This window comes from Petaurus breviceps, unplaced genomic scaffold, assembly GCF_028583685.1.
Source record: "Petaurus breviceps papuanus isolate PSGF00001 unplaced genomic scaffold, PetGlider_PUasm1.0 118, whole genome shotgun sequence".
Classification (NCBI taxonomy): Eukaryota; Metazoa; Chordata; class Mammalia; order Diprotodontia; family Petauridae; genus Petaurus; species Petaurus breviceps.
Window position 1 is genome coordinate 13,850,493 of NW_027185616.1, and position 20,043 is coordinate 13,870,535.

General features: G+C 40.8%; 1 protein-coding gene across 1 annotated transcript in view; it reads left to right on the forward strand.

Moving 5' to 3' along the window:
- The first annotated feature begins 739 nt into the window (after positions 1 to 739).
- The window catches only part of NDE1 (nudE neurodevelopment protein 1), a 26,579-nt gene continuing 7,275 nt past the window's right edge, over positions 740 to 20,043 (forward strand). The window contains exons 1-5 of the mRNA XM_069086494.1: positions 740 to 822; positions 11,527 to 11,656; positions 12,439 to 12,592; positions 18,834 to 18,982; positions 19,195 to 19,331. Of these exons, the coding sequence (XP_068942595.1) occupies positions 11,571 to 11,656; positions 12,439 to 12,592; positions 18,834 to 18,982; positions 19,195 to 19,331 (526 nt within the window). The 5' untranslated portion in view covers positions 740 to 822; positions 11,527 to 11,570. The remainder of the gene's footprint in view (positions 823 to 11,526; positions 11,657 to 12,438; positions 12,593 to 18,833; positions 18,983 to 19,194; positions 19,332 to 20,043) is intronic.

Consider the following 20,043-nt stretch of genomic DNA (forward strand, 5'->3'; position numbering starts at 1 on the left):
GGTGGATGATTTGCCAAGGGGAGGAGCGGGTGGAGGTGAGGAAGCAGACTTGTTTTGCCTTTGGTGCAGAGAGAATAGTGGTCTCATTTCAATCCTGTCCTTTGGGATTTTCTTGGCAAAGATACTGGAGCGGTTTGCCATTTCCTCCTGCAGCTCATTTTACAGATGAGAAAACTGAGGCAAACGGGGTTAAGTGACTTGCCCGGGGTCACGAGGATTTGAGCTCTGCTCTTTCTGACTCCACGCCCCGCGCTCTATGGACCGCACCACCCAGCTCCCTAGTGGGTGATCCTTCCGATGAACAACGCCCGCGTTAACCTCCGCTCCGGACCTTTGCCCCTGACTGGGCACTAGTGGGTGGTGCATGAAATCGAAGCTCCGGAGGGGGCGCGTCTGAAGTTCACAGTTCTTGCAGGAGAGCTGGACGGACAGCGCGTGGGACCGGTCCGCGCGCTGGACCTTGTCCGTCCTGGGCGCCAGCGGTGGTAAAACACGACGTCCCCTCCGGTTCAACTTCAGCCGCAGGTAAGGCCGGGACGAGCCAACCACGTTGCAGGCCTCTGGCCCCTCCCCCGCCCCCAGCGCGCCCGGCTCGGCCTCGCGTTCCCCAGGGCTGGGGGGGGGGGGGGGGGGGGGGAGAGAGATAAAAAGTTTCCAAATGGCGCTGAGCGGCGCTGATTGGTGGAGGAGGTCGCGATCCCGCGGCGAGGCCGCCAATGGCAGGCACGGCCCCGGGCCCGGGAGGCGGGGGCGGGGGCCGGGCCGGGCTGGGCCGCGTCGCTCCCGCCCCTCCCGCCCAGTCCTCGGCCGCTCGGAGCCCGGGTAAGTGCAGCGGTTGGCCGCGGGAGTGGGAAGGAGCCCGACCCCGACCCCGGGGCGGGGTGTGGGCCGGGGGGGAGGTAGGTCCGGGCCGAGCCGGCCCGGGGGCAGCCGCGGACCTCTGCCCCCCCCCGCCAGCGGCCTTTGCTGGCTCGTCTTCCCTCGGCTCGCCGACCGAAGTGGGTGTCCCCGCCCTTTCCCCCCTCTCCGCCTCGCTTTCCCAACTCCGTGCGCCCACACCCCACCTCGCCCTCCTGCCAGGGCCGCGCGCTCTTCGCCCCCCGGCCCCCCGGCCCCCGCTCCCTTCCCCTCCTCCGTCTCTGCGGCAGGCAGTTCCAGATTCCCCTAGACAGCACTTTGGGTGGTGCTGGATGGACGAGAAAACGATCTCAGCCCCAGCCTGAGTTGAGTGACTCTTCTGGGGTCACGGGGACCCCTCCGGCACCTTCGCGTCCTCCTTCTGGGAGCAGCCACAGCTCCCGGGCTCCGGTTTGTGTCTTGGGACGCCTGTGAACCCTTCTTCCGAAAAAACGCTTTTAAATGCAAACTATGCCAGAATGACAAAGGGGATCGATTTCATTGAAATAAAGATACAGGACTTCTCCCTCCCCCGCCCCCCCCCCCCTACTTTGATACCTTCCGAGATTAAGAGCCCTTGATCTTGAATGAGATCAAGGAAGAGATGCCCCTGAAGGTTTCGAGCTTCCTCGGTTCCTTTGTCGTGTTTTACACAAAGTTGGGGCCGTCTTTATCTTTAGCCTGATATTTCTTTTAGCTTTTTTTAAAAAAGTGTTCTTTTGTGGAGTGTGGCCGAGTTGGAGCTTATGTCACTGTGCTTGTAGATCTTATGGCAAATTTTGATGCATGGGGAGGATCCTTCCCAGGATTCCTGGGTACCAGTCTGACCGACCCCCTTTAGGTTCCCTTGTGGTGAGGGTCCTCTCTCCCATCTCTCCATATCTGTGCAGATGAAAACCCTCTATTCCTTTTCATTTTCTTGCCCATGGCTTTTCATAAATCTTTTATAGAGCATCCAATCAATGTGCTAGATATCTCCCTCTGATTCTTTTACTATCCAGGGTTACCAATTCTAGCACCCAGGCTGTTCATCTGTTTCTCATTCTTAATACATGACTAGCCCTTTTTCTGGTCATACATATTTCCCCTTCTTGAGAACATGTTATCATAGGCAATATATTTACAGCCTACTTATTTATGCCCACCATGAGCCTTGTTCTTAAGTTCATTAATAGTTAGCCCCAGAATAGTAAGTTGCTATAAACTTCACATCTGTCGATTCGTCAGCATTGATAAAAGTGGATAAAATTTATCTGTGATATGTAAACAGTGTAGACAGTAGCTGGGTGGATAACGTTGTTGAGAACTCAGTGTGTGTTCTGTCTCAAATATATGAGTATACATGAATATGTATCTTGGATATTGGACAGCAGATGAACAACTGAAAACTGCACTTTAGCAGAAACCCATTCTTCTAGTGTGGATTTTCTCTGATCTGTGTCTGAGTCATGGAGCACTAAATAGCCAAGAGTCATTGGAAGGGAACAAGCATCGATGGAAGGCCCACCATGGGTCAGATACTGTGTTTCTTGTTCAGTCGTGTCAAACTCTTCTTGCACCCACAGCCCATACTGTCTGTGGGATTTTCTTGGCAGAGATACTGAATGATTTGCTGTTTCCTTCTCCAGTGAATTAAGGCAAACAGGTTGAGTGACTTACCTATGAATCACACAGCTAGTAAGTGTCTATGGTCAAATTTGAACTCAGATCTTCCTGACTCCAGGCTCAACACTTTATCCATTGAGCTAAGCACTTTCTATAAATATTATCTCATTTGATCCTCACAGCAACCCTGGGAGATGGGTGCTGTTGGGATCCCTATTTTATAGTTGAGAGAACTGAGGCAAACAGGTTAAGTGACTTGCCCAGGGTCACCTAGCTTGTAAGTTTTCTAAGGTAATATTTGATCAACAGGTCTTTCTGACTCTGGGCCTGCTGCATATCCACTGCTCCACCTAGCTGCCTTCAGTGGAAAGACATTTTTGAAGGTCACTTCCCCAGCACCTTCATACCTGTTTGCCTCATCAGGTTTTTCCTCTTGCATTTAATGTTAGGTAGAAATAAATTGTGCTTAGGAAATTTTGAAGCTCCTGACCTGACAGAAGGCCATTCTTGTTTTAGAGAACGATTCCTAAAACCCAGTTCATTCTCCTGAGAGATTTTTATACCGTGAGTGTTTTTTTTTACTTCACTGAGTCTAGGTCTATATTGCAATCTTACTCCTTGGAAGATTATTCATAGTATGATAGAGGCATCCTGGTATATAGTAAGTGTCTGAGGTTGAATTTGAACTCAGGTCTTCTTGAGTGCTAGCCTTGGAGTCAGTTCAGATCCTGCTTCTGACATGAACTGTATGACCTTGGATAGGTCATTTAATCTCTGTGTCTCTTAGCCTACTCCCTAGAACTTAGTAACTAAATCATAGGAGGAAATTTCCACACTGGAAGTTCCTCATATTGAAGAAAGTATATATCCTTTTTGTATATCTGCATATGATAGATCTTGTGTACAGCTTTAAAGAATATCGACTTTAAATCAAAACTGAAGCGAGGCCTGACCCCAATGATGTCACTTCTGCAGATCATGAAACTTACATCATACAGGTGCTTGACAGTAACTTCCTTACCATTACTTTCTTCTCTGCTCCCTTCTTCATTTGTTTTAATCAGAAGCTGTGCTTGATGGGTCAGGGAGGGAGAATATGGAGGAAGGGGAAGGTGACATCAGTTCCTATGGCTTTACATGGTTTTGTATTGTCAGGGACCTTCTGTGCTGACTTTTTGTATTGACAGGAAACTTGAAAATGTGTTTAAAACTTGTTCTGCTTTTAATGGTGTTTTGAAATCAGAGGTATACCCAGAATTTGTTTTTAAATTCAGTTTGCTGGGAGGTTAGGTAACCCTTGTACATAATAAGCAAAAATCTGCATGCAAAAACAGATGTTTGTATGAAGGTTACATGACGGCTTTTTTTGGCATAAAATACTCTGGTGGAGTTAGTTCCAATTTTATTCCTCCTTTACTTGCATGTTATGGCAGATTTGTAATGCATTTTGTATGCAGATACTTTTTCTCACTGTAACTACCTAGAATTTCTCAGGAATATGTTCTGAAAAATGACATAATTTAATAGCAGCATTTAGTTGGAGAGAAGATTGAGCTAAAAGTCTGAAGATGTGAGCTTTAGTTCCTGTTCTGCCATTCTAACTCTGTGTAACCTCATACAAAACACTTAACTTTTCTGGGTGTCAGCTATGGAGTGAGTGGATTCAACTTCCAGTTTCCTTCTAGCCTTAACTGGTTCTGGGACTAAATAACCCAAGTAAAAATCATGTGAAAACTGGAAGTTTTGATTCAGGACAGTTGGAGGAAAGTCCTGCCTCAGTCAGAATATCTCCTTTTTCCATGGTTCTGGACCCTGTTTGCTCTTGGTTTTTTTGGCAGGTTAACTTTTATATGTTAAAAAACAATGATCTTTCTCTTTGTCAAAGCAGAGGTGTGTGAGGTTTACACATACATATATATATATATATATATATATATATATATATATATGTATATATATATATGTCTTCCTTCTGGGATTAGTAATTTATTCACATTTAAAATAGAACTAAAAATCTCTTTCTGTAGTATGCCATAGTTCTCAACAGCAAATGTAGGATCGAAGGCAAGTCTTTTTCAGCTCTAAGTCTGATCCTATGATCCAAGGAAAATGACTCAAGATAATAAGATTGGATTAAGTACGTTTCTGGCTGCTTGGGCCAGAGATGTTTATAGCCAGTCTGGCACTAGGATATACAAAGGGAGTTGAGCTTAAGAGCCCCTCCTGGAATCTGAAGCAATTTTATCTTTTTATTTTTATTTGTGGAATAGAACTCTCTGAATAAAAGCCTCACTTTTATTTGTGTGAATGTGAAAAAAAAAATTGCTTTACATCACCCAGATAGTGCTATATAAGAAATAAATAAGACATGCTGGAGGAACAAGTCTTTGAACTTTATTGAGCTTGTTTGCTTCAGGGAACAGAAAATGTTCGATGTCACTATGTTCTGTGCTATTTTCAAATAGCAAAATCTTAAATTATTAAGATATTTATTAAGAAAGTTGAATTGTTGCTTGCCTCTCTCAGCATTGTGTGATTTTCCCAAAGGTTTTTTTTTTCTTTTTTAATATGAAAATGCTTGATTTGTATTTACACTTAACTATTTTCATTGTCAGCTTCAGGTTTAAACAATTGTGCTGACTGATGGCAGCTCAGCTAAAACATTTAAGCACCACATGCAAGGCACTGTGTTTTGTAACAAGGCCCATGATTCTGTTTACCAAGTCCCAAAGTCTGTGATTGTACTTTGTGTATATATGGCTGTAATAAAGACCTCACCCCTATAGGATTTTTGCCCCAGAGACACCTTGATTTCATCCTTTCTCCAATCCACAAGGTTATGAAATACTAGAGAGATGGGTTTTACCTTAACATTAGGATCTACTTTTATGTTTTCACTTGCTGAGACACATGGCATCCCCTGAAAAGGAAACCCTACTCTGAAACACACCTTATCATAATGGTACTTTTATGTGCCCCACATGCTTTATCTCCTAGCCTTTTCTTATCAGCTCTCTACTAAAGTTCATGTTTATTTACGGATTTGAATTAGGCCAGAAGGGGGACTTTTTTCACCCATAGCCATTTATTTTATTCTATTTAGTTCTTTCTCACATGTTCATTTTACTGTTAATTTTTTTTATTTTGAACTTTAAAAAGTTAAACCTATTCAAATGATTCACAAGAATAATATATGCTTTATCACAAATAACCACTTGTCAGTTACCTCTGTATGATTTTTAATTATTTTTGATTGTCTGGTCACACGTGCATATGAGAGTTAGTGCATATGTTCCTAGCTCTTTTTTCTTTGATTAGTATTGTAGCTTATATTATTTCTTTGCATTATTTATAATTGTAATTCTTAATGGTGGTGTAATGTAGTAATTCATTCCGTTCAGGTCTGTCTAAGCTTATTTTAGTTAGCTTTTGTTACAAATAACCATTTTCCAGATAGCTCTTTCTTTCTTCTTTTAAAAATAAAATCCTTGGAATGTATCCCTAGTAGCAGGATTATTTGGTCAGAGGTTTGTAATTTTCCTTATGTGCTTCTTGGTTGCTCCTTTAAAAGATTGCATCGGTTTTCCATATCACTCACCAGGAGTTGTAAGAGTACCTATTTCCCCGTAACCTGTAAGATTTCTTTTCTTCTTTTTTTCTGTGATATATTGATGAATTTGAGATATTAATCCCGGAGTTGATTTGCTTTGCATATTTTGATTATTTTTCAATATTGTTATTATTACTGAGTTTGAGCGTTTTTTCTGGTGATTCTTTATGATTTGTGTTTCTCTTTTTTTTTAAGTGTTATATCAATTTATTATAAATATATTATAAATTCTGTTGGCCAGAATTTTATCCAATATATTTGATGCAAACATTGGCAAAAATTAATGTGTTAACTTGTTTAATTTGCTTATAGTTTTCATTGCATTAAAATATTTTCGTTTTATAGTTTATTATAGTTTTCATTGTATTAAGATATTTTAATAATCAAGTAAATCTTCCTTGTCTCCACTAATTTATTTCATTTGATCAAGAGATAAGTTATCCATCTTCTACAATCAAGATGAATTTTTGTGTTTCAATCTGATGTGTATTTAATTGATTGTTTTCATACCTTGTTGCTGTGATACATAGTATAAGGATGTAAGTTTATTTTTCACTGTATTTATATCCAGTTTTCTCAGTATTTTGAACAATGATTCCTTTTACCAGTGTTTAATATCTGTATTGTTTATTGAACACAAATATACTTGTATACATTTAGTTCTATTTCTGGAATCTATATTGTGATCTAGTCTAATTTTTTTGTCCACTTCTAAGATGGCATTGATAATTGTTGCCATGTTTTAAAGTATGTCCTTTTATACAACTGAGAAAAAGCAGAATTATTCAACTCTTATCTTATTCCTCTTTTCTCTGCTATGGAAACTGATCTTTGGACTGGAAAGGACAGAACAAATATAGCTAAAGGGGAGTTAAAACTGAAGATAAGTAGGGAGATAGTAAGAGCCCTTAGCTTTCCTCAGTTATTTCAAGTGACTGAGTCCAAATGAACTACATCCTAAGGTACTGGCAGATGTGATTGTTAAGCCATCAGCAGTGATCTTCAAAGCATCATGGAAAATGGGAGACGTATCCCAAAAATGGAGAGGGAAAATATCCCTATTTTCTAAAAAGAAAGAGAATAGTCTTCATACTGTAGGATAATGCACTTGTCTTTGATTCCTGACAAAATTCCAGAATGTATTCAAAGAATGGTGATAGAACATGAAAATAAGAAGCTGGGATCACAGAGATTGCATAGGTTCATCAAGAACAAGGCACACCAGAGGAGCTTCCATTTCCCTTCTTGTGGGAAAGAGAGAGGTGTGGGCTAGACGATAATACAGTTTAGATGGATTTGGAATTGCTTCAATGGTTGGATCCAAAACACATTCATTAATGGTTCACTTTTAAGGCAGTGGCTTTGGAATCTGAGGACCTGGGCTTGAATCTCAGCTCTGCCTGCAACACCCGCGACCAGTCACTTTAACCACTCTGCACCTCAGTGAGGAGGTTGATGACCACTCCAGTCCCTTCCTGCTCTTTGGTTATGTTTTTAGGATTGCGCTTGAACTTGGAAGGAAATCTCTAGCAGAATGCTCCGGGGCCTGTGTTTTTAACATTTTTATTGGTGACTCCAATGAAAGCATAGAAGGCATACTTATCAAATATGCAAATACCATAGAGCTAGGAGGGATAACTAACTTGCTGAATAACAGTCAGGATCCAAAAAGATCTTGGACAGGCTAGAATGTTGGGCCTGATGTATTAAGTTTAATTTAAAATTTAATAGGTATCCAAAAATTAGATCTGGGAATTTTAGTAGACTGCAAGCTCAGTGTGAGTCAACAATATGATTTGGCAGTGTAATGGGAATGTAAATTTTTAAGATCTTCCCTGCCCCTAGGCTAAAGTGCACCTGGAGCCTGGGGTGGGAGGCTTGTTTTTCACTAGATACTTCTTGATTGGCCAGTGAGTCAACAAGGTTGTTACATTCTCTGAGCCAGGAGAAGGCTATATAAGCCCTGATGTGTAGCTTTATTTTGGGGCTCACTTTGAGAAGTGTTCTGTGATTTGATCAGATGAAACTCTGGGAAGCCGGTTGTTGAGAGTGCCGCCCCCCCGCCTTTGAAAAACCCAGATGTTGATGAACCCCAGATGTTGCTTTGGTATGGATGTAATGGTTGGACAGTTTGAAATCTGTCTACTTGATCTGTTTCTCTAGAGGTCTTGATAATTCTGCCTATATACTTTGAAGTTCGGGGTGCTGACCTTCTTTCCCTGAACTAGGTAAACAATATATGTTTGACTGATTAAAGTAAGCTTGTTAACCCATTTTGAGTTGCTTTCCTTTTAACAACGCAGATCCAAGAACCTGTGTTGGCAGACACCCTGGGGACGCTGGGGTGCTTGCTGCTACAGGCAGTTAAAATGAAGTGTTCAGGGCCAGGAAAGTGACAATCCCACCCTACTATTTCTTGCTCCTTAGGAAAACCATTGGTAAGCTGCCAGGCAGCTAGAAGAGGGCAGGGAGTCTAGTGAAAGACCTCAGGTTCACATCGTGTGTAACTCCACTGCAGGAACCTGGGGACAGTTAGACTGGAGAAGTAAAGACAGACAGCTGTCTTCAGGTATTTAATGGGCTAAGAAGGGTTAAACTTGTTCTGCTTGGCCTAAGAGGACAAAACTAGGAGCCTGGAGAGTAGAAGTAACACGGCAGATTTAGGCTTGACACCTAAAAACGGGACTCTTGATAAATGTGCTCCGGAAAGAACGTTTTCCTTTTTGGGGTCATGTTTGTGGGTTTTATTTGATTGTATATAGATTGTACAATTTGGCCTCTGGGGTCCTTTCCAACTTTTAACAAAAATTGTTTCTGTCAGTATTTTAAATTATATGATATTTTTGCAGCAGGCCTCCAGGCAACTTTCTTACACTAAGTTATAGAAATGATGTCATACTATTTACAATGGTACAAGGAGTTTCCTCCGAAGGTCCAATCCCTGTCCTCCATAAGGAAATTATTGAGCACTGTTTTGGGCACCATCAAGTCTGCTTAATGCTTAGTGGATGTGATCTGGTCCCCCAGAGATCTGATCATCTAGATCTAGTGTAACCGGTGACCCAAAGAGAGCCAGTAGTGTGGAAAGGGAGAGGAGATGGGACTGACAAACAAATTTGAGGGTTTATTGCTGTAATTCATATATCTCTCCCTCCCCCCAAATAAAAACAAATTAGTTTTTTTAAGCATTGAGAATATTTTACTCACCAAAAAGATTATTTTCACTCAACTGAAATTTCTTCAGAATTACCAATCGTTTCTAAATGGTAATTTTTTTAGTTCTCATCCTTTTTTTTCCCCTTATTTTTTCCCATTTTATTTTTTCCAGTTATATGTAAAGATAGTTTTCAACATTCATTTTTATAAGATTCTGAGTTCCAAATATTTCTCCCTCCATTCCTCAGCACTCCCCAAGACAGCAAAGTTCCCATCTTTTTCAACCTGTTTGCTATGTTTGACCCTGGTGACCGCCCTCTCTTCCTTTCTGACTTCAAGACACTTCTCTCCTGCTTCTTCCCTACTCACACCATTTCTCAGTCTCCCTTGTTGGCTCATTATCAGTATTATGCCTCATAACTCTGGTGTCTGGGCCTTCTTAGAGATCATATCTATGAGAATGAGTCATAATTCTCTCCATATATCCAGCCCCAGACTTTTCCCTTTGAGCTTGAGGCCCTGTCACCATTTGACTATTCAGCATCTCAAATTAAATGCCCAGGAATCATTCTAAACTGCACATGTTCAAAATTGAACTCAAGGACTCCAGTTGAAATTTGGCCTCATATTTAGTAGCCATGTGACCTTGGGCAAGTCACTTGGCCCCAATTGCCCTTCATTCCCCCCTCCAAAAGGCAAAAAAAAATAACCAAGAAAACCAAAATAAAATTGAACTCAGTATCTTTCCTCTTAACTTCCTTTAAATCTCCCACTTTCTGTTGAAGGTAACACCATCCTTCCAATGTTTCAGTTTTCTAACCTTAGCATTAGCCTGGACTCTTCACTATTCCTCACCCCAAATATCCAGGCATTTGTTAGATCTTGCTATTTCTATCCCTTCTCTCCATTCACATAGCTGCCACTGTAGTTGAGGCCCTTTTTTACCTAGATTATTCTAACAGCCTATGACATTGGTTTCTCTACTTTGTCTCTCACCACTTAGGTCTGTTTTGTACCCTGCTGCCAAAATAATTTTCCATAAGCACAGATGTGACTATGTGTCCCTCCTCTCAAATCTTTCTTGTGTCATTGACCACTTTGGAAGTTTGGTGAAGCTTGTGGATTCCCTCTCAGAATAATGTTTTAAAATACATAAAATTACAGAGAAACCAATTATATTGAAATGTAGTTCTTAGAATATTTTTTTTAAAAAGATCACAGTCTAGGATAAAATATCCTGGCCCCAACCTCTCTTTCCCTTCCTAAACTCTGCAATTTAGCCAAAAGGTCTATCTCTTTATTCCTCAATACAATCCTTTACTTCCTATCTCAGTACCTTTGTACTAACCATCTCATGTGCCTGAAATGTATTCCATCCATACCTCTTACCTCCGAGATAGCCTGCCTTCCTTTATGAAGCCGCTCGAGCACTATCTTTTGCATGAAGCTTTTCCTGATTCCAACTGCTAATATCCTCCCCAAATATCTTGTATTTAACTCCTTTTGTATATATTTGTATTTATTTACTTTATATTTATGCTATATATATTTATACACAGACTTCTTATCTCCCTCATTAGGGTATAAGCTCTTGGAGAATAAAGGATTGTTTCATTCTTTGTACTTGTTTGCCCAGCTCCTAACAGTGCTTACAAAGTAGGGGTTCAATAAATGCTTGTGCATTAATTAATCGCCTTACTCTTTACTTTTGCCACCCTAAGGATGAACCAGGAACTATTAATAGCTGACAGAAACAATCTAATCTGCCTCCCCACAGTTGAGATATAAACCACTATTGATATTTTTTAAAACATTCTTTCTTAACTTTCACCAAAGTTTAAATTTTTTTTAATAGCACTAAGATCCAGAGAGGCTACTAGTAAGAGTGAGGATCTTTGTGGAGGAAATACTCCCCCTCATATTCCCTCCTTAGGATTTGGGGAGTAAAGAGAAATAGGTGAGAAAAATGTGAGTAGATAAAGCCTAAAATGAAGCTAAGAAACAAATTATTGCGTTGAGAAGAGAAATGCCAACAGAAAGTATTATCTTAGCAAAATCTAATTTACTGATCATTAATAGAAGTTAGCAACATTAGTCCCTATATTGAATACATTAATATTTTGTATGCCCTAAATACTCTGGTAATTGTTGGATTTTATTTTGTCTTTAAGTATTATTTCCCTGGCAGCATTTTGTTAGGACTTTTGGACTACAGATTGTGCATTAAGTGCATGTAATGTCTGAATCTTTCTTTATAGGTAGTATGCCTCGAAAGTAATAGAACTATCCTCATATTCTTACCATGGAGGACTTGGGTAGGAAGACTTTCAGTTCTGAGGAGGAAGAAATTAGCTACTGGAAAGACTTAGCTATACAGTATAAGCAACGGTAAGTTATTAAACTTCCCCACTGATCCTGTCTCATTATGTCTCCACCATCTTAACTACTTATAGACTGGCGTAGTGGTTAGAGTGCTGGACTGAGAGTCAGAATACTTGTGTTCAAATCCTACCTCAGAAAAGTACTAGCTGTCTGACCCCAGGCAAGCCGTCTAACTTCTCTGGCCCTCAGTTTCCTCACCTGTAAAATGAATGAAATTGGATTTGGATCTTTGAGGTTCCTTCCAGCTCTAAATTTGTCATCCTGTGATTCTTTGACTGTTTGCTACTTCAGTATCCCATCAATTCTGAAAATAGAGAAAATGAGCTTTCCTCAGTATCATGTTCTAAGCATATATAATGTAGTGAAAAGAGCCCTGAATTTGGAGTCAGAAGAACTGGGTTCAATTTCCTGTCTGTGTCATTTAGTAGTTCTGTAACCTTCCTATAACCAAGTTGCTTAGTGTCTCTGAGCCTCAGTTTCCTGATCAACCAAATAGGTAAATTGCTGTACTCTTTACTTCATGGCTGTTTTGATGATCAAATAATACAAAGCGTTTTGTAAACCATAAAAGGCTGTATGCAAAAGTCAGCTCTTATGTCTTCTGAAAATCAAATCTTTATGGGGAAATTTTATTCCATGGATTATTGCTTCTTTCTACTCACTTAAAGACATTTTAAGATTTCAGGTATTGGGGACGAGATTAGAGAAAGGAAGATGAGTGGTCCTAAATTATTCCACAAAGTTCTAGATATCCACATATAAGTTAGTGGTTGGGAATTCTTTTTTAGGGCGGAAAATACACAAGAGGAACTGCGTGAATTCCAAGAGGGAAGCCGAGAATATGAAGCTGAGCTGGAGACTCAGTTGCAACAAATTGAAACCAGGAATCGGGATCTTTTGTCAGAAAATAACCGGCTCCGCATGGAGCTTGAAACAATTAAGGTAAGAAGGAGATGACCACAGATCCATTTAGGTACCAGCTGTGTTTTCAGAGGACTGTTGGTGAAGGAGGCCTTCCTGTCCAGAGTAGACTGGAGTCCCATGTTGTCAGTTTTGACCAATGGGCTGATTTGCCTTTTCTTAACTCTCTTTTGTTACAAGAGAGGGTTCTCCTGGGCAGGGGAAACAAAAAGAAGCATCGGTTAAAAAAAAAGAAAAAAAGATGGAACAGAAATCTTTTGCAGGTGTTGAAGAAACAGGAGCATTTTAAGTGGGCAAAGACACATTGGTAGGAACAAGCTTGGGTGGGAGCTGTGGATATACAGATCCCGATCTCCTTGAAATGGAGGGTACATTTTGGGTGAATGATGGGATAAGGTTAGATAGGGCTTGGAAGCTTTGTGCCCTAGCCAGCTACATCCCTACATATCTGAAAATTATGCCCCTACGTGTTACTTCCCACCTGAGGTTTTGAACTTTCACTGCCCTGCAATCTGATTTATCACAGAATAAATACATATTATGGAGAGCAGAATTTCTAGCTTGAAGAATCATGCACATTTATAAAAAGTAATATTAAACAGTGTTTCTTAGAATATCCCTGACCTATGGCTAACAAATTCCCTCCTAATTCAAATGCTAGGCTACCTACCATAAACGCAAAGGTGTTTCTTCTGCTTATTATATCTGATTCTTCATTTTTTTTCCACCTCAGCCATTTACCTTTCTTTTGACTCTATTGTGTTATCCCCAGCTGTCATGTCCTATGGAATAACTTACATTTTACTGTTAATACACTTTTCTTTGAGTTGGAGCCCTTTCACTTATATTCCTTCCACCTTCTTGAACTCAACAGAAATCTGGCTCCCCCTGCAAAAGATACACAACTGCAGATGCCCTCTCCAGTCATGGGTATATCTTCCCCTCTGAGTAAGGAGGAAAAATAGGCATATCCTTTGTTCCTTACTACCCACTGTCAGACCCTTCCTCTGCTGTTACCATTCTTTTGAGGTTCACTCCATCATCTGTATCACCCTTTCTAGCTCCGGGTTTCAGTTAATAACCAACTCCCATATCATTCTCCTCCTTCCCTCCTTTCTCAAGGAGTTTAATACCTGGCTTAACTGTAGAAAGTGCTGAATTTAGGAAATGTAGAAAGTGCTGGACTTAAGACTTGAGTTCAAATCCTGTCTCAGACACTTCTGTCAGCTGTATATCTTGGCAAGTAACTTCATCTCTCAGCCACATTTTCCTTAACTGTAAAATATAGATAATAATAGCACATACCTTACAGGATTTATTGTAAGGATCAAATGGAACAATTTATGCAAAGTTCTTTACAAACCCAAAAGTGCTAAATAAATGCTAGCTATTGTTAACTGTTATTTTAAAAATCTTTTTTTGATCCTACTATCCTCTCAGACTATAAACATAGCTCTCTTCCCTTTTATAAGCAAACACCTCAAAAAAGCCATTTACACCTTTCTACTTCTGCTTCTCCTCTCTTGTAATTCTCAACCCATTTGGCTGAAACTGCTTTCTCCAAAGCCATCACATCTTTTAACAGCTAAATCTGGTCTTCATCCTTCTTGGCTTCTCGGCAGCATTTGACCCTGTTGATTACCTCCTCCTTTTCCTGGGTGTTCTGTCTTCTCTCATGCTGTCATTACCCTGTTGCTTTTTTTCTCCTTCCTTTGTGCCTGCTGCTTCTCAGTCTACCTTGGGCTTGTTATCCATGCCTTAACTCCTAACCACGGTCCCCAGGGTGTCTGCCAACACTTGTTCTTAGATCTGCTTTGATAAAGGAAAGCAACTCAAAATGGGGTAACAAGCTTACTTTAATCAGTCAAATATGTATTGTTAACTAGTTCAGGGGAAAAAGGTCAGCACCCCGAACTTCAGAGTATACAGACAGAATTATCAAGACAGAGAAACAGATCAAGTAGACAGTTTCCAAACTGTCCAACCATTACATCCAAACCAAATCAACATCTGGGTTTTTGAAAGCCGGGGGAAGGGGGCGCAGCGCTCTCAACAACCGTCTTCCCAGTGTCTGGTCAAAACACAGAACGCTTCTTTTTTTTTTTTTTTTAAAGCAATCCGGGTTAAGTAACACACGGCAAGTTATTTCTGGGTGTGGTGCTGAGTATCTGAGCCCAGATTTGATCCAGGTCATCCCGACACAGGAGCCGGTGCTCTTACTCGCTGAGCCACCTGGCGGCCCCTCAAACAGAACACTTCTCAAAGTGAGCCCCAAAACAAAGCTATACATCAGGGCTTATATAGCCTTCTCCTGGCTCAGAGAATGTAACAACCTTATTGACCCACTGGCCAATCAAGAAGTATCTACTGAAAAACAAGCCTCCCACCCTAGGCTCCAAGTGCACTTTAGCCTAGGGGCAGGGAAGATCTTAAAAATTTACATTCCCATTACATTCGGCGGAAGATCTTTCATGCCCATAGCATAGTCAATTTACTTTTGAATTAGCACTAAACATCTCTTAGGTCAGACTTTCAAGATACAGAACTAAAGTTACCAAAGTGGCCACTGGGCCTTAAACAAACACAAAGTACTTTGCATTATCACCTCAATTCAAAACAAGAGTCCAAATAAAGTTCTCTTGGGGGGAGGGGTGTCCTTCCCCTCACACAGCTCCAGCCCCAGCTTCCAAGCACAGAGAGGGGGCTGGGCAACAAAACCAACAAGGTGGGGTCCCTGGAGATCCAAGGCACTTCATCCCACCCACCATAGTCACAAGTCCATCCTTCCCCTGGGTCCCAAACTGTGGGATGCAGCCAGGAAACACACTCAGTGCCCCTGCTTTGCTCCTCAGTTCTTATCTTTTCCTGTGGCTGAATTCCGGACTCCTGGGCTCCTTCTCCTCCCCCAGGTGGCGGCTTTTGCCCAGGTCCTGGCTTCTGCCCAGGTCCCGATGCAGGCAGCTCACCATTCCTGCTCTCAGCTCAGCGAAGTCTGCATGCAGGCCATTCTTCTCTCCTGGTCCATGGCTCCACAGAATCACAGCTACCACAACTGGGAAACAAACAATTATCCCAGTCCCCATACTTTCCTTCTACTCTGCAGATCCTGTTTATGATGCCATTTTGTGGCAGCAAGCACCCCAAGCGCCCTCAGGGTTTGCTGCCAAGACAGGTTCTTGGATGTGCTTTGTTAAAGGAAAGCAACTCAAAATGGGTTAACAAGCTTACTTTAATCAGTCAAATATGCTCCAGGTGTGCTTTAGCCTAGGGGCAGGGAAGATCTTAAAAATTTACATACCCATTACAGGCCAGTGCTCATACTCCCTGTGCTACCTGGCCGCCCCAACTTTGTGCCATACTCTTGCTATAGAAAGTTTGGTGGCTCTCTTTATCACTAGGAAAAAATACAAACTCTTAGTTTATAGTTAGAGCTGAAAGGGACTTCATGTCATGTAGTCCAAACCCCTCATTTTATTTTTAATTTTTAGCTTTTACAAAGAAATGTTTACTTTGAAGAAATAGCAAGAACAAAGTACAGGCATTTTCCCCCAACATCTCTGGGCCATCCTCTCCTCTACACCCTGATCTCTGGTGGGGGAAGTAGGCTCAAAACTTAACTGCGTGGCGTTGGTCCCACCAGTTTCATGTCGTCTTTGACTTATCCTCTGGGTTGGAGTCCCAAAAGATACTCCTCAGGGTATTAATACTGAAAGACTACTTCGAACACTGGGACATCAAGGCTTCCTCTAGACCCCTCAAATTCCCACTGCCAAGAACACTCTGCTTCCTTTACTTGGAAAAAAAAGGCCAAGGAGGTAGGCCTGTTTCTTGGACCATGTGTGCTTAGAGGGTAGAAGGCTCTCAGGCCTACCTCCACTTAGCATATGGTCTTCCCAGATTCTGTGACTAAATCACTGAACTCTCCTAGACACAGTGAAGCTGAGACCAGCCCTCACATTTTATAAATGAGAAAAGCTAGAGAGGAGAAGTGACTTTTCCAAGGTCCCACAAGGAATAAAGGGCAGGCCTGGGCCTTGAACCCAGGCTCTCTGACTTCATTTCCTTTGCTCATTTCTTCACTGTAGCTAATATTCATGCCTTTTCTCCTTCCAGCTCCAGCTTTATTTCACATTATTCCCCTTTGTGTACTATGGAAAAAATCTAATTTTTTCCAATCTGGAACATATCTCCATCTCTTAAAAATTCTAGCTTTATTTAAGATTCAGCCAATGTACCAACTCTAGTGGGAAGCCTTTCTTGAACCCTCTACTTATTTGTGCCCCCTCGATCCTCATACTTCCAATATGTACTAATCTGTTTACCTACTATCTCTAGTAGGAAGGAAGCCCTTGGGGTGGGGGTGGGGTTCCTTGTTTTCATATCCCTATCACCCAGCACAGTGCTTTGTACCTCATAGGTGTTTTTAATAAATGCTTGTTGCATTAGATTGGATTTGCTGCTGCCTACCTTGCAAATCTCTAATCCCAACTGGTCAAGTCAGGTTATGAGGAATTGTAAAATCAGAGCAGAGAGAAGTTTAGACCTGATAAGGTAGGCAACAGGGAACTATTACGGTAGGTTATTAAGCAGGGGAGTATGAGTCTTATAGTCGTGTGCTAGGTATTTGTAAATAGTTTAAGCACCTAAAGAAAGTAGGAGGACCAGATGACTGTTGCAGTAATCCAGATGTAAAGCAAATTGCTTGGTGCTGAATTAACTCTTTATTATTATTAACTCTTTCAAGCATGAAAGATTGAATTACTTAGACCAATCCCCAAAAGCCAGCATTGTAGAATATGCCAACATTAAAAAGTGGGAAGGGAGAAGAAGTAGAAATAACTTGGACATTAAAAAAAAAAAACCCCTCTGTACTAAAATACCATCAACAAATACTCATTTGTAAATCACCTTATAGAAACATTCAACTGAGGCTGACTTCCTGACAATTGACTTATTCATCACAAGTTGAATATAAAACCCTGTAAGGGAAGAAACAGAGAATTCATTGATAGCTGCATCAGCTGACAGTTTATTATAATTAGCACAAAATGAAAGCACAACCTTTCAGCAACATTCTCCCTTGTTCATCCTTTTCAAAAGAGAAAAGATTTAAATGTGTAAGTATATGGGAAATGGCTTACAAACCTGTATTCTTTCAGGACATATTTTGAAAGGAGGTTAACTGTCCAGGATTCTGTCAGAACGTACTACATAGTTATTCATTACCCTCTGTTTCCCAGTTAAGGACTTTAAAGAATCTCCCAATAAAATGAAGTGAGATAACATCAAATCTTTGGGAATGTCAATGTGGATAGCTTTGTCATTAGGAAGTGACATCACCTTGTGCTTCTTGGTTTGGTAACTTACTGAGATGAAGACTGGCTAAACTATGTCTTTGCTTATGGCCAGGAAACCGAGCAGCAAAGGAAACAAAAGCATTAAGGATGTCAAATGTCTCTTCTCACTCTGAACAATATGCATCTTCTTCAGATGTTCTTTCAGAGTGGCTCTCTCCACAACTCTCTGGCCTATTCATCATTACATCACTTAAGATGCTCCCAGACACTGACTCCTATTTATTTCTGGAAACAGCTTTGTTTACACAACAAAGGAAAAAAAGTTTCAAAAAGTTAAATTGAATTTTTGTCCATGTACATGAGACATAGGTGTTTTTTTCATTCTAGCAATGATTTCAGGATGATTGCAAATTACTTGCCATGATTATATGGAAATGATTTTGAGAAAAATTAAGAGGCAGATTTTTTATTTTGTTTGGGTAGATAGCTTGTGAATTTTTAAAAAGAGAAAAATGGTCTCAAATTTTAATTGAACTTATCATTAGATCATATGAGACAAAAAGACCGTTAGAAGGAAAGGTCTTAGATCTATATCTTGCTTTTACAAAGGATTACCTAAAATGTTCCAAAAAGGTAAAGACCTTCAAGTTTTAGTATCCTAGTGGTTAAAGAAAGTTTTAAAATTCCTCATGCTTTAGGGGAAATACGCTGTAACAAAGAAATCAGAAAAGGTCTTAAGGAGAATGTATTCTTTGCTAATGATGTATGATCTAGACAATCAAAGTGCCTAATGAAATAGGTCAATATTGTCTTCATTTATTGGCTGGAGAGAGGTTGGAATAACTTTATTTGGATAAGGAACCACAACAGTAGTTGCAGGATTGACTTTTATTTTTAAAGAAAAAGCCAATGCGCTTTTTCAGAAATGTTAAATCTTTCATGTTGGCATTGGTTTCATTTCTCAGGAAAAGTTTGAACTGCAGCATTCCGAAGACTACCGACAGATCTCTGCATTAGAAGATGACCTTGCACAGACTAAGGCAATTAAAGATCATTTACAGAAATATATCAGGGAGCTAGAACAAGCAAATGATGACTTGGAGAGAGCAAAACGGTAAGGCGGATGAAAATAGTTTGATTTTCACTTCGGACTTTTTTAGGAAAAAGTGAAATGGTTTATTTTTAGCATGAGAATGTTTAAGATACAGAAACATTACTTCTTGGAAGAAAGACTTGCACGGTTTCTTTGGCCAACCTTGCTAAAATCTTTTGATCTAATGAGCTGGACAGTGTGGGCTTATGTGTAATTTTTTTTTCTTGATCCAGAGCTACTATCATGTCTTTGGAAGACTTTGAGCAGAGGTTGAATCAGGCCATTGAAAGAAATGCCTTTCTGGAAAGTGAGCTTGATGAGAAAGAGAATCTCCTCGAATCTGTTCAGCGATTGAAAGATGAAGCTAGAGGTTAGGTGGAGATTTCTGCCGTTTTCCCTAGTGTCCTACCTCATCCCCCACCTTCCCTGCCCCATTCCACAGCATTAAGCAGGCACTCCCTTTTTCTGGGAAGTTGAAGTTTACTGTTAATGAATGCTTGTGAAGCAGACTGAGACTCGTTAGACCGCACATTACTGCTTTGGATTAGGTACCTCACCCTGTTGTCTGCGTGAGAACAAGAGGTATTCTTTCATGGAATCTGACTATGACCCCTATGGAGTCTTTGCTGAAATTCTTTTCTCATGTCAGATTCTGTCTCCATGGCCTTTACCACTGTGCTAACAGTGCTTGGTAATCCACTTTAGGAGACATGTTTCCTCAGTGTTGCCTTTACTTCTGAGGTGATTGGATGTCAATTTAGGAGCAAGGATGGGGGGAATTGTCCTATTTGTAGAACTTATAACTGCCAGCTACACTCATGTGGCATAATGGGAATTGGAACAGTGTAAAATCTTATCCCCTTCAATTCATTACATGAAGTAGAGTCATCAGATTTCAGAGGAACAAGGCACTAGCTTGTTTAGCCCCTGAATTCTGAATTTTCCACGTGATGGCATTGGGGATCAAAGTTCCCAACAATCAGTCAAGTATTTCCTAAAATGGTGGAGGGGGGTGTGTGTGTGTGTGTGTGTGTGTGTGTGTGTCCAAGTCCAGTACTTGAGTAGGACATAGAAGCAGAACA